Source organism: Trifolium pratense, linkage group LG5 (assembly GCF_020283565.1).
Source record: "Trifolium pratense cultivar HEN17-A07 linkage group LG5, ARS_RC_1.1, whole genome shotgun sequence".
NCBI classification, from domain to species: Eukaryota; Viridiplantae; Streptophyta; class Magnoliopsida; order Fabales; family Fabaceae; genus Trifolium; species Trifolium pratense.
Window position 1 is genome coordinate 54,623,390 of NC_060063.1, and position 12,160 is coordinate 54,635,549.

The 12,160-nt window shown below is 34.6% G+C and overlaps 1 protein-coding gene across 2 annotated transcripts in view; it reads left to right on the plus strand.

Annotated features, from left to right (window-relative positions):
• The window catches only part of LOC123883243 (midasin-like), a 40,441-nt gene that overhangs the window by 14,475 nt on the left and 13,806 nt on the right, over positions 1 to 12,160 (plus strand). For both annotated transcript variants that reach the window (XM_045931985.1, XM_045931986.1), the window contains exons 26-45: positions 1,780 to 1,927; positions 2,153 to 2,251; positions 2,508 to 2,608; positions 2,953 to 3,042; positions 3,126 to 3,191; positions 3,385 to 3,549; positions 3,818 to 4,025; positions 4,153 to 5,036; positions 5,375 to 6,877; positions 6,945 to 7,113; positions 7,263 to 7,334; positions 8,017 to 8,105; positions 8,185 to 8,436; positions 8,736 to 8,871; positions 8,986 to 9,071; positions 9,162 to 9,256; positions 10,234 to 10,375; positions 10,491 to 10,580; positions 11,699 to 11,822; positions 11,955 to 12,115. In XM_045931985.1, the coding sequence (XP_045787941.1) occupies positions 1,780 to 1,927; positions 2,153 to 2,251; positions 2,508 to 2,608; positions 2,953 to 3,042; positions 3,126 to 3,191; positions 3,385 to 3,549; positions 3,818 to 4,025; positions 4,153 to 5,036; positions 5,375 to 6,877; positions 6,945 to 7,113; positions 7,263 to 7,334; positions 8,017 to 8,105; positions 8,185 to 8,436; positions 8,736 to 8,871; positions 8,986 to 9,071; positions 9,162 to 9,256; positions 10,234 to 10,375; positions 10,491 to 10,580; positions 11,699 to 11,822; positions 11,955 to 12,115 (4,680 nt within the window). The remainder of the gene's footprint in view (positions 1 to 1,779; positions 1,928 to 2,152; positions 2,252 to 2,507; positions 2,609 to 2,952; positions 3,043 to 3,125; positions 3,192 to 3,384; positions 3,550 to 3,817; positions 4,026 to 4,152; positions 5,037 to 5,374; positions 6,878 to 6,944; positions 7,114 to 7,262; positions 7,335 to 8,016; positions 8,106 to 8,184; positions 8,437 to 8,735; positions 8,872 to 8,985; positions 9,072 to 9,161; positions 9,257 to 10,233; positions 10,376 to 10,490; positions 10,581 to 11,698; positions 11,823 to 11,954; positions 12,116 to 12,160) is intronic.

Here is a 12,160-nt window from a genome sequence, read left to right on the forward strand (position 1 = left end):
ACATATGTGGCAAGCTTGGTGCATTTGACTTATATGCTCCAGCTTGAGGGGTTGTGTTGATATTTAATATTATTGTAAATATATTCTAGAGTATTCTTAGCATAACATATTCCATAGTAAATATCTTCCACTACACAATATTTTCCACTACCAGGCTCTCAAAATTTGGAATCCTTTTGATTGTAATTGATTTTATACTGTTTTTATTCCCAGTTTCAATCAATTGTCGTTGTGTTTGTCCAGTTGTTTTTTTTGGTGCTTCATTCCAATGCAAAAAGATTTGCTTTCATGAGCTGCAATTTCCAGAAATCTTCATTCCTTTTTTATCAACATGCTGGCTTGTTTATGCTGGGTTTTGTTTTACTTACCTGCCAGTGCTACCACATTTTTCTACATTTTATCTGGATATTCTGAACTCACCTTTCAAATTTCAATTAGTTGTGCTCTTTTTGAAACTCTTAGCCTGGCCAGCCTTCAGATTTTACCTTCTACAGCTGGGCCAATTACTTGCTGTTGTTTCCATTTTTGTGTGTTGTTCAGTAAAAAGTCTCTAGTTTCCTCCTTACTTCATTGGAGTGCTCAGTGGTCCTTTTCCAGTTAAATCCACCCTTTGTATATTGTTTCTCTATGAATTTCTAACAGAGGCTACTTGGCTGTATATCCTATGCAACCCGTCGTCTGTTTTGATTTGAAGCTTTTTGGATGTGTGCTTGGTCTATTTGATCATATTCCTTCATTTTTACTGAGTTCTTAGAGTATGTTTGCTAGCTTTGGCTATGATAGCCACTGTATGGTTATGTTTATTATAATGAACTGGCAGATTAATAGTTCAACGGCGAAGGTGATTTCGTTGGAATTACATGATTTATAACACGTAATTTGCTAGGTTAGAAGTACAGTATGATCAGAGTGACTCATTGTTCATTTGCTGGTTAGTTCTTCCTGTAATTGGTGCTATATGCAGTCAGTGTGTGGGTTGATTACATACAGTTTTACCTTAAATCTTCTCTAACTTGAAAAATATTTTACATTGCAAACTTCTACTCTTATGTGAACCAGTTTGTTTGAATGTATTATAAGGTCAGGGTTACTCATGGCCCAGTTTTTGGTGCTGTTCTTTTGTAGATTTTGTATATCCTATGCAACCCGTCGTCTGTTTTGATTTGAAGCTTTTTGGATGTGTGCTTGGTCTATTTGATCATATTCCTTCATTTTTACTGAGTTCTTAGAGTATGTTTGCTAGCTTTGGCTATGATAGCCACTGTATGGTTATGTTTATTATAATGAACTGGCAGATTAATAGTTCAACGGCGAAGGTGATTTCGTTGGAATTACATGATTTATAACACGTAATTTGCTAGGTTAGAAGTACAGTATGATCAGAGTGACTCATTGTTCATTTGCTGGTTAGTTCTTCCTGTAATTGGTGCTATATGCAGTCAGTGTGTGGGTTGATTACGTACAGTTTTACCTTAAATCTTCTCTAACTTGAAAAATATTTTACATTGCAAACTTCTACTCTTATGTGAACCAGTTTGTTTGAATGTATTATAAGGTCAGGGTTACTCATGGCCCAGTTTTTGGTGCTGTTCTTTTGTAGATTTTGTATTTCTGGTTTTGGGTCGTATTCGGATGGACTTAATAATCATATTCTGTAATGATAAATATTGATATTGAGCTCATGTGACAATGGCACTTTTATGGTTTCTAATTCATGCTCTTCACATTATTATTATATTTAGAAATTGGATGTAAATGGCGACTGGATTATTGCTACAGGTCGATGAAAGTAATTTACTATATTCAAAGCTTTCAAGAATGGGAAACTATGGTTGGGGTGAATATGGTGCCAACATGGATGTGTCACACAGTGATGATAAGAAACATGATGATTTATTTGGCATCGATCCGTTCTATATCAAGAAAGGTAATGAATATAAATTATACCGTTACTTGATTTAGTTTTGTTTGCTCAGTGTTTTGTTGTCACATAAATTAAGCATAATTTGGTCCAAGTAGTGTGGATATATTTGTATAGCTTCCCCCACCACCCCTCTGTGTTTTTTTTAGTATTTCCCCCTCAGTAATACAATCATGTAGATATTTTGCCTCTGGTGCTTTATTCTGTGACTTTGGTGATCTATCTATATAGGTTTCAGCAGTTGTGAGGAGGGTGGGTTCGAATTCAAAGCGCCAACCACCCGCAAAAATGCCTTGAGAGTTTTGCGAGCTATGCAGCTTCCAAAGCCTGGTATGTTTAGTTACATCTTGTCGTCCTTATATTCTGTTAGCTATTACTTACGTTATCATGGTATTGGTCTCTTGCAAATGCAAGGTAAGGCTGTCCACAATAGACCTTAATCCACAAAGTGTCAGGCTTCGTTCTGGACTCCACTGTAAATGGAGTTTTATACCATTTGGTTACTCTTTTTTCTTTTCTTTTTCAATTCGATCAACAATTTCTCATTTAAATTATATTTGTGTTTTAATTCGATGCTGGTTTCCAGTTTTACTTGAAGGTAGTCCAGGTGTGGGGAAAACGAGTTTAATCACTGCCTTGGGAAAATATTCTGGGCATAGAGTTGTACGGATAAACTTATCTGAGCAGGTCAGTAATAATTTATCTAAGTCTTTTTCTGTTAGGATATAGAATAAAGAGGATAGTGTTAGGATTTGATCCAAGGAGTTAGTTTGGGAAGTATTAGCTAATGGGGTAGTTACATTATCTTGTCTTCTTAGAATTTTCGATTGGGCCTAACTCAACCCTATAAAACTGGCTTGTAAGGGGAGGATTACCTCTACTTTTAAACTCGACTCTTACTTTTCAATACAAAATTAGAGAGGGTATTTACCCGACTCTTACTTTTCAATACAAAATTTTGGGTTCCTAACATTTTCTGTCTTTGCAAAGTCCTTTGCAGATTTTTATTTTTCTATTTATTTTTGGTGCAGACTGATATGATGGATCTGTTGGGGTCTGATTTACCTGTGGAAAGTGATGAAGGAATGAAGTTTTCTTGGTCTGATGGGATACTACTGCAGGTCGAAATGTCTTGCAATGAATGTTATTGTGTTCTTCTCTGCTTTTGATTTGTATTTAACTTCGAACTATCTTGTCTGTGCAGGCCTTGAAGGAAGGCTGTTGGGTTTTGCTGGATGAGCTTAATCTTGCCCCACAATCTGTTTTAGAGGTAAATACTTGATAAATGTTGATCTCTATTTGTTCTTCTTTGTTTTCATTTTTCATCATCTCTTTATGAGCACTATTACATTGTTTTTACCTTTATTATTGCTTTTCTGATTCTTATTCTTCAAATTTTTTGTTTGGGAGGTAAGAGTTTTACCAGTATACAATATTAGTTGTAACACAGTTCTTTCACACAGGGTTTGAATGCTATTCTGGACCATCGAGCTGAGGTGTTTATACCGGAGCTGGGTAATACTTATAAGTGTCCACCATCATTTAGAATTTTTGCGTGTCAGAATCCATCACATCAAGGTGGTGGCCGGAAAGGCCTTCCAAGATCCTTCCTAAATCGATTTACCAAGGTATGCTTGTCGTATATTAATTTTGTGTTTAAATGTGAGCCTCTAGAAGTTGGTAGGAGGACTTCAAAACAAGTTACCTAGAAAAATCTGAAGTCCGAACTCCAAATTTATCTGGCTGTATTACTGAAGTTATTTAAAAACTTGTAAAAACCATAAGAAAATCTTATTACTTGATCGCAGAAATGAACTTCCAATTTTGATGGTAAATATGTTCTTTGTGTGCTCAATTTGCAAGTTGTATTAATTGTTTTTTGGTCATTGACGATAGGTATATGTGGATGAGCTACTGGAGGACGATTATCTGTCCATTTGCAAATCAAAATTTCCAAATATCCCGGAGCCTTTACTTTCAATGTTAATCTTATTTAATAAAAGGATGCATGAAGAAACTATGCTGAATCAAAATTTTGCAAAGGATGGCTTCCCATGGGAATTTAATCTTCGTGATGTGTTTCGATCTTGTGAAATAATTGAAGGTCTGTTATTCTATTCCTTATACTTATTATACTTCTGATTTGTCACTTTTTTTCTCCGGTTTCTTCATTTTATTACCGATATCCCATGTAGAATTGTTATCTTGAAATTTCATTATGTTTAATTTAGGTGCACCGAAGCCTTTGGAAGCACATTCCTTCTTGAACATTGTCTACATTCAAAGAATGCGTACTGCAGCTGATCGGAAGGAAGTCATACAGGTCTTCAAGGAGGTATTTAAGGTGATACCGTATATAAATCCGTATCCTCGTGTTCAGCTCAATTCAGATAATTTAATTGTGGGCAATGTTGCTATTAAGAGGAATGTCACCCAATTTTATACTGCCTCGAGCAGTCAGCTCCTGATACAACCTAAAATCTGTCAAAGTTTGGAAGCTGCAGCTCTTTGTGTAGAGCATCAATGGTTATGTATCTTGGTTGGCCCATCATGCTCAGGAAAAACTAAATTGTTACGATTACTAGCTGCCCTAACAGGCAATGTACTGAATGAAGTAAATCTTTCATCTGCAACTGATATTTCGGAATTACTGGGATCTTTTGAACAATATGATGCCTTGCGTAACTTTCGTACAGTTGTTGCTCAAGTTGAGGGCTATGTTAACGAGTACTGTAGTTTGCAACTGGAGGTTTTGAATGGAGCAGCATTTAAGGAAACAGATTTATATAGAAGATGGACTGATTTTTCGTCGAAATTTGACATCATAGCTTCTGCTTCAAATTATCTTGAAAACTGGAGGAATATAATTTGTTCTCTTAGTTTGTTAGACGAGATCATTGAAAAACTAAAGTTGTTTATAGAAAATAATTCTCTCTTCTTATCTTATTCAATTCGGGATCTTGATTTTGTCAAGCATACCATTTTAAAACTGAAAGCAAATGATCAGAAAAAGTTGGTTTCCACAAAATTTGAATGGGTTACAGGATTACTGATCAAGGCAATAGAGCGAGGGGAATGGATTGTACTGGAGAATGCAAATCTTTGTAATCCCACGGTATGTGATGCATATAATATTGATGCTTTGTCTGTATTTGGGTGTGAAGTTGTGCTTATCAGTTTGGATTTGTATGTTCTATAGTTAGATATTTTTATTATATTCTGCAGAATTTTTTTTTGGTAATTTTTGTGTATTGTACTTTCGTTGTAGCAGCCATACTTCTGTCATAGGCCTGCAGTGCCGTGCCATCTATCATTTTTATGGCAGAATTTTGGCTTGCCACCATTATCCACTGTCTGCCATTGATAACATTGGATAAAATTATTGTCGTAAGTTATTGTGCATAGCAATGTCAATCTGTATCTTTTAATTTTTTTACTTGTTTTTGTTTCCAGGTTCTTGATAGGATTAACTCTTTGGTTGAACCTAGTGGATCAATCACGGTCAATGAGCGTGGAATTGTTGATGGCAACCCCTTGGTTATCCACCCACACCAAAATTTCCGCATGTTTCTCACAGTTAATCCTCGCTACGGTGAGGTTTCTCGAGCTATGCGTAACAGAGGAGTTGAAATATTTATGATGGAGCCGTACTGGGCTTTGGATGATATAAGTGGAAGCCTTGAGATTTTCGAATCCAAAGATGTGAAGAGATTTCTCAGTTTAGCGGGTATCCCATTTACTCAATTGATTGATTCCATGGCCAGAGCCCACATGTATGCTAAAAGTGAAGGTTCAAAGCTTAATAATGTTCACATTACATATCTTGAACTTTCGCATTGGGTCCATCTTTTTTGGCAGCTTCTCAAGAACGGTTGTTGTCCCATCTGGAGTCTACAATTGAGTTGGGAGCATACATACCTCTCATCATTCTATGTCGAAGGGGAACAAATTATCAATTTTGCCAAAACACAATTTTTATCAGTAACTGGTTTGTCTAGATATGATCCTTTGACAGACTGTCCCTTGGGCATGTCAGGAGGATGGCCAATGACCTTAAATTTAAGAGATTATATATATTACTCAAAAGAAGCTTCAATCAAACAGAATTGCATGTATCTGGAGTTCCTGGGAACTCAATTTGCATCCCAACAATATCAAATTGCTCAGAGAAGGTACTCAAGAGATAGTTTGCAAACTACTGCTGATCATGGGAGGCCATATTTAATGGATATGAGGATGTTGCATGATATTATGTTTCCTAAGACTTCAATTGGGATAATCACACACTCTGAAAGTGAATTTGAGTTCGACTCAGAATTGGCAAACAAAATGCTCTTATTTGCAGCCAATTGGACAATTGAACAGGCAACAGAAAGTGATTTTAAGTTATATCTTCTCAGGTTTGATTGGTTTAGTTCTCAGCTGCAGCCTTTCTGCCAGTTCTTTGGTTACTTCCACAATCTTATAGGACAGATGATTGAACATCCTATTTGGCAATATATTTCAGACCGCAGGAAACTAGATGTTGATATGCAGTTGATGCCATTGTTATCACTTGATTTAGTTGATTTGGCAGCACCAAATAGTGAAATTAAATATCTCTGTAATGCCATTCGTTGCTTCGATCAGCTAAGGTTAACTAACCAGCAATGGATTACTGAGAGGCAGTATAGTTTTACAGATGCAATGGGTTGCTTTGGTCCAGTTTTAAAGTCTCTCCATGCGTTGGAAAAAGAATTCCTTAGTAAACTTGTGGAGTCAACTCCTAAGCTAATTGAAGATAAATCTTTTGATGATATAATACAGTTATACTCTGACCTTATTGAGGATCATGTTTTATTCTGGCGTTACTTCAGTTCTTCAATGTTTGACCAGATGGTGATTTCTTGGCATTCTTTGCTGAAAGATGCTGCGAAGTTTATGACTATCTGTCCTAAAGCTGTAAACCATTTTTTGGTAAGCTAATCATAATGTTTATATTTTCTATTATTCTCAGAAAATAATTAACCCCCCCCTTAAATAGGTGGAAAGCGAAAAATTGAAAAAAATTTCATCAGAAAAGTCCTTGCTGTGGATTCATGGTGGTCACCCATTTTTGCCCACCTCGTCTGATTTACATGATAAACATCAGCAGCTTCTAAAATTGTATGAAGCACTTTGGCCTAGGAAGAGAGCAAACAACAGTAATCAAGGTTTACTTCTGCATTCCTTGCTGTTAGTTTTAGCTTGTATATTGAAATTCAAATTAACTGGATTAACTTCTCTTGTAGTCGATCTCGGTTTTTTTAATATATATCTCATTTTGGCTTTTCAAAAAAACTTCTCTGTTGGAAAAATGCAGGAATGTTGAGCAGCCATCATGTCGATGCTGTCGTAGCTTTTGATCATGACCTTCGCTTCCTTGTATTGCAAGGTATGTTGGCATTATATTTCATACGAAGATATGTAGTTTACTTGACTTGACATCTGATGTTCTAGACATATAAATGTTCTAGACAGTTAATTGGAGTCTCACCGCTCTCATTAATATTTCAAATATTAACTAGCCATGATAATATCCTTAAGGCAATCATTATTGGATTTATCTTTCCAAATAGTTTTGTAGTTCCAGTAGTTTTCTGGTGGTGCAGGAGTTATCCTTTTTATTATTCATTTTGATTAGGATGATTAAATATTTATTCGAAAGATATGTAGTTTACTTGACTTGACATCTGAAAGTTGTCATCAAGCACATATTTAGAGCAGCTCTTGGTCAATCAGACAAACAAACTGTGTTTTGTTTTTTTTGAATATATGTTTTCTATAGTAATTATCTATACGAATCATGATAGTTCTCATGAGAAACCTTAGCCCAGTGGACTATGAAGTTAAACCCATCTTTGATGATTGTAAATTTTAATCATTTCTTCTGCCTATATATGCTTGACAATAAAAACCCATGGAAGATGTGATAGCCTCTTAAAACAAGTAGCATGAATGTTTCGATTATGTCACTTTGGGTGTGCACATGCCAATTTTATTTACCATTGATATATTGCTCCATCTGTTTAGTTTCAAATGTATCTCATTTCATTCTTTATTCCGTAACCATGTAGATATCTCCAACTCCTCGTTTATGATAGCAAAACGGAGTCATGAAGATGATGGTGCTCATATTATTGAGAAGTTAGACGAGGCATATCAGGTTTGTGCCTTTTATATTGTCATCGAATACAATAAATGCCCGTGTTTCTCTTTGATCTGTTACTGAACTTGTTTTACAGGTTCTGTTAGGAAGGTTAGAACATGAACAGCACAAGTTGCAAACGAATACTGGATCTAAAGATCTTTCAGCCTATGCTGATAGTCTAGCTTCTTGTTGTTTGTCAACACCGGAATTGTTGTGCCAAAACTCTGTATCTGAGGGATGGCAGGATACATTTCCTCCAGCAGACGCTACCAGTCTATTCAGGGACATGGAGTTACTAAAGGAGCTCTCATCTGTGCCTTTGGACGACCTTGAAGGCTTACACCAAGTAATATTCAGAACAATTTTGTATTTACTTGTTTATTGGTATATTGTCTGTTTAGATGCATACTCAATTAAGTATGCATGTCTAATTACTTGTTTAATTTATTTAAGTTTGGTTGTCATGAATTGTTTCAGTTTTAATGATATTTCCTTCTTATTGGGTAGTTACTGTATATGCTGAGAGAACCTACACTTTGGTTTTAAATGAAGAATTGATTTATTAGATCACTTTCTTTCTGTTATACTACAAGTATGTATAATGGATTGTTTTAAACACAATTTTCTCTGCTTATCTGGTTATAGGTTGTGGGACGTCTTTCCTACCTTTTGGACTCTGCTTTAAAATTTTCTCTGAGTTTCTCATCAAGACCCCCACAAATGTTTTCTCCACATCAAAAGATCTCGTGGACCTTGAATGCATGGACTTCAATGGATGCAGGTTGGTGCACGAATTCCGATTTGTCGCATTAACCTTTTTCTTTGTGAATGGTGCTCACATGAGGTTTTTAATTTATTTTTTCTTTGGGATTTTTTTCCTGGGCCTGGGTTGTAGTGAATATTAAAATTGCAAGCTTTATTCTGGAGATGTGGTTTAACTGGCATGAATCTTTGTGGGCATGTTTACCTGATTTTGTGAAGGTATGTGTTCGTGCAATTTCTCTTTTTCATTTTTAGATTTTCGTGGTTGTCTGCTTTTTGACCCATTTATCATATTTGTTCTTGCACCAGAATTTCTCAAAGATCGAAGGTTTTGATAATATCAGTATTGCACTACCCCACATGCTCATTCAGCCTGTGTGTGCTTCAACTGTTTTACAGATCACGTGAGTTCATTTTATTTGTTATTTAGATTTTTTGTTTTATACCGGTTCTATTTGTTTCAAAATATACTATGGTTTTCCTTTTAGGATGTTGGATGCAATTGTATAAAACCTCATTAGTCTCATTTTTATGAATCTTTATAATTTTAATAAATATTTAGGGAAGTATAGCAATTCTATCTCAAATAAAAAAATTAAAATTTTGAAGATGTGACAAAAGTGAAATAATATGAAAGATTTGTTACACTCGTGTCTTCTAATTTTTTTCGAAAGTGAAATAATACGGTAGATGAATGGACAAGTCTTTCTGATTTGTTATGAATTGAATCTCAAGATTACAAGTATTAATCGCACTATGTTTTTGGAGTAGGTTCTAGACTACATCAGTTACACAACTGCATAACTATCTTTCTAACTAACAGCTGTAGACAGGTGTTTGAAACAGAAGCTATACATAACAAGTACATACGCTCAAATACTCATTACTAATTTCAATATTGGGGTTCATTGTGAGAGAAAGAAGAGTGTTTTACTGTCCTCAAGAACAGCAAGTAAAACACAGTTACTGTAGGATTATTAATACAGATACACTATCTAAATTGATTGAGGAAATCCTCTGCAATGAATATATACGAGATACTTTTCTAATTTTTGGAAACTATATAAATTTGAAAATATATAAGAAAAAATACAGTTCAAATCCTAATTAACAACCACAATTAAACTCTCCTGAATACGAGAATTTGTTTTACCAATACTTATGTAGATAAATTCACTATTGAATTTAAATCTGAAGGCAGCTATTTTTCTTCCATTACTTTTTAGTTAAATACTAGTCAATGTGCATCTTGCCTGTATTGTATTTTTTTGTTGTATGAGTACTTGTCATCTTGCCTGTATTGAGAGCCATGTCATGAGATTAGAATATCCATCATTAAATGTCCTGCAAATTTTCTCATCCTTGTTCATGATATATTCAGGGAAAGCTCACATGCTATCAAGGAGTTTTGGGTGCAATGTCTGAAGTGTAGAGTTTCCTTGTCCAATTTGTGGAATTCCTCTCACCCTGGGGCATATTTGCCTAAATTTCTTTTGTCTGCTGCTCGTTCCCTTTTTCTGCAAGTAATATTTAGTTTTTTTTTTTTTTTTTTTTTTGTATATTTTATCTTTATTATCCTTTGCACATAGTTTATCTGAAGTCGTTAAACTAATTCATGTTTATGGCTTTTAAATGCAGATTATTTATGCGCACAGAAAATCGTTTGATGCAGATCAATATGCTGGAATTAAATATAACTTTTCTTCTTTCGAGAGAAATATGGCTACAGTATGTTTTTTTTTTTTTTTTTTATTAACATTCTTTATATGGTTTTTAACTGCTTTTGTTGATTCGGAAATTAGAGAGTTATGAGCATTTGGAAAATATCCTATATTGTGTATATTGATGTAGTACTTCAATGATGTTGGTTGGGCATTGCTTGTTTGTTTCCCTAATTATTTAGGCAAATTGTCGGAACCAAATGATATTGGTCAATAGAACTCTGTGTTTAACTACTTTTTCAACATTTATTTATTGCACATTCTCTTCCTCTATGATGATACCTACACATAATTTATTTATCAGAATAATGCTACAGTTAAACCAACTAATAAATGTATATCCATACTTATGAAAAAATTTAGGTGAAGTTAAGCAATCGTAGATGCCTATGGGGATGCTCTCTGGTAAAATCACACATGTGGATATGCATATAAAAAATAATACACATTTTGTTTTTGACGAACACTACAAACACATAAGGAACTCAATTCATGTTTGACCTCAACCTCATTGCTTCTTTAGTTGAACCTCATGTTTTGAAAATGAGAAAAATATGTTTTGGTGTCATTGAATTGAATTGTCTGTGTTCTTCTGATATTCTGAACATGTATTGCCAAATAACTAAGGGAGGACATTTGACTTAAAATTTGTCATGGGCTAATCCCTTAGTTAAAAATTATGTCAGGCTTTTGGAAGGTTTTCATAACAGGAGGAAATCATATATTACTCCAGTTTATGTTGTACTATTGATGCACTTATTTGGACAATACATGCAAATGTGTGTATATGTACATTGATTGTATTGGATATGTATGTGTGATTTATATTGTACTATTGATGAGCTTGGTTTGACACTACATCCAAATGTGTGTATATGTGTATTGACTGTATTGGATATGGATGTGCGATAATAAATGAGATACATGAAATTCATTACGTGTATCTTTCTTTTTTCTTTGTTTCAACACCTTTTTGGTTCATGTTGGATTTTATTGAATACTACATTTTTGATTTTGTATTCGTTTCAAGTAGTTTTGAATTTTGATGATACGGTACTTCAGTGAGCACCCTCTTTCCCTTGATACTTCGTTTTGTATTCTCATTCCCTTGTTATCTGAATCTAGGAAGAAAGCATCCATTTGGTGAGCACCCTTGTTGCTTCATCACGACACCACAGATTGAAAAACTCCGTAAATAAGTTCATTGTTCCTCTGCTTAGGGAGCTGTATCTTCACTCCACTACTGCTGGTAATTATTTGCTTAATCAAAATATAAAATTACTGGCTATTGCTCCTTTAACTATGGCCAGAGAAGTGTAATATTTTTGGTTCATAGATTTAAACCATGTTACTTCTAACTTCTCTTCTTTATATATATCAGATTTCAATTTCAATTATACGATTGGTTGTGGATGGGCACACATTGGAGCTTTACGCATTCATCTCTTGCTTAGCTATAATGAGGTTGATCCTGCCATGAAGTACTATTGCAAGTACACTCAGCTTGAAGAAACAATATCATCACTTGAACTTGAAATTCAGGTATTCCAAAAAAGTGCTTTGATTTCACAGATAACATTTTGATTT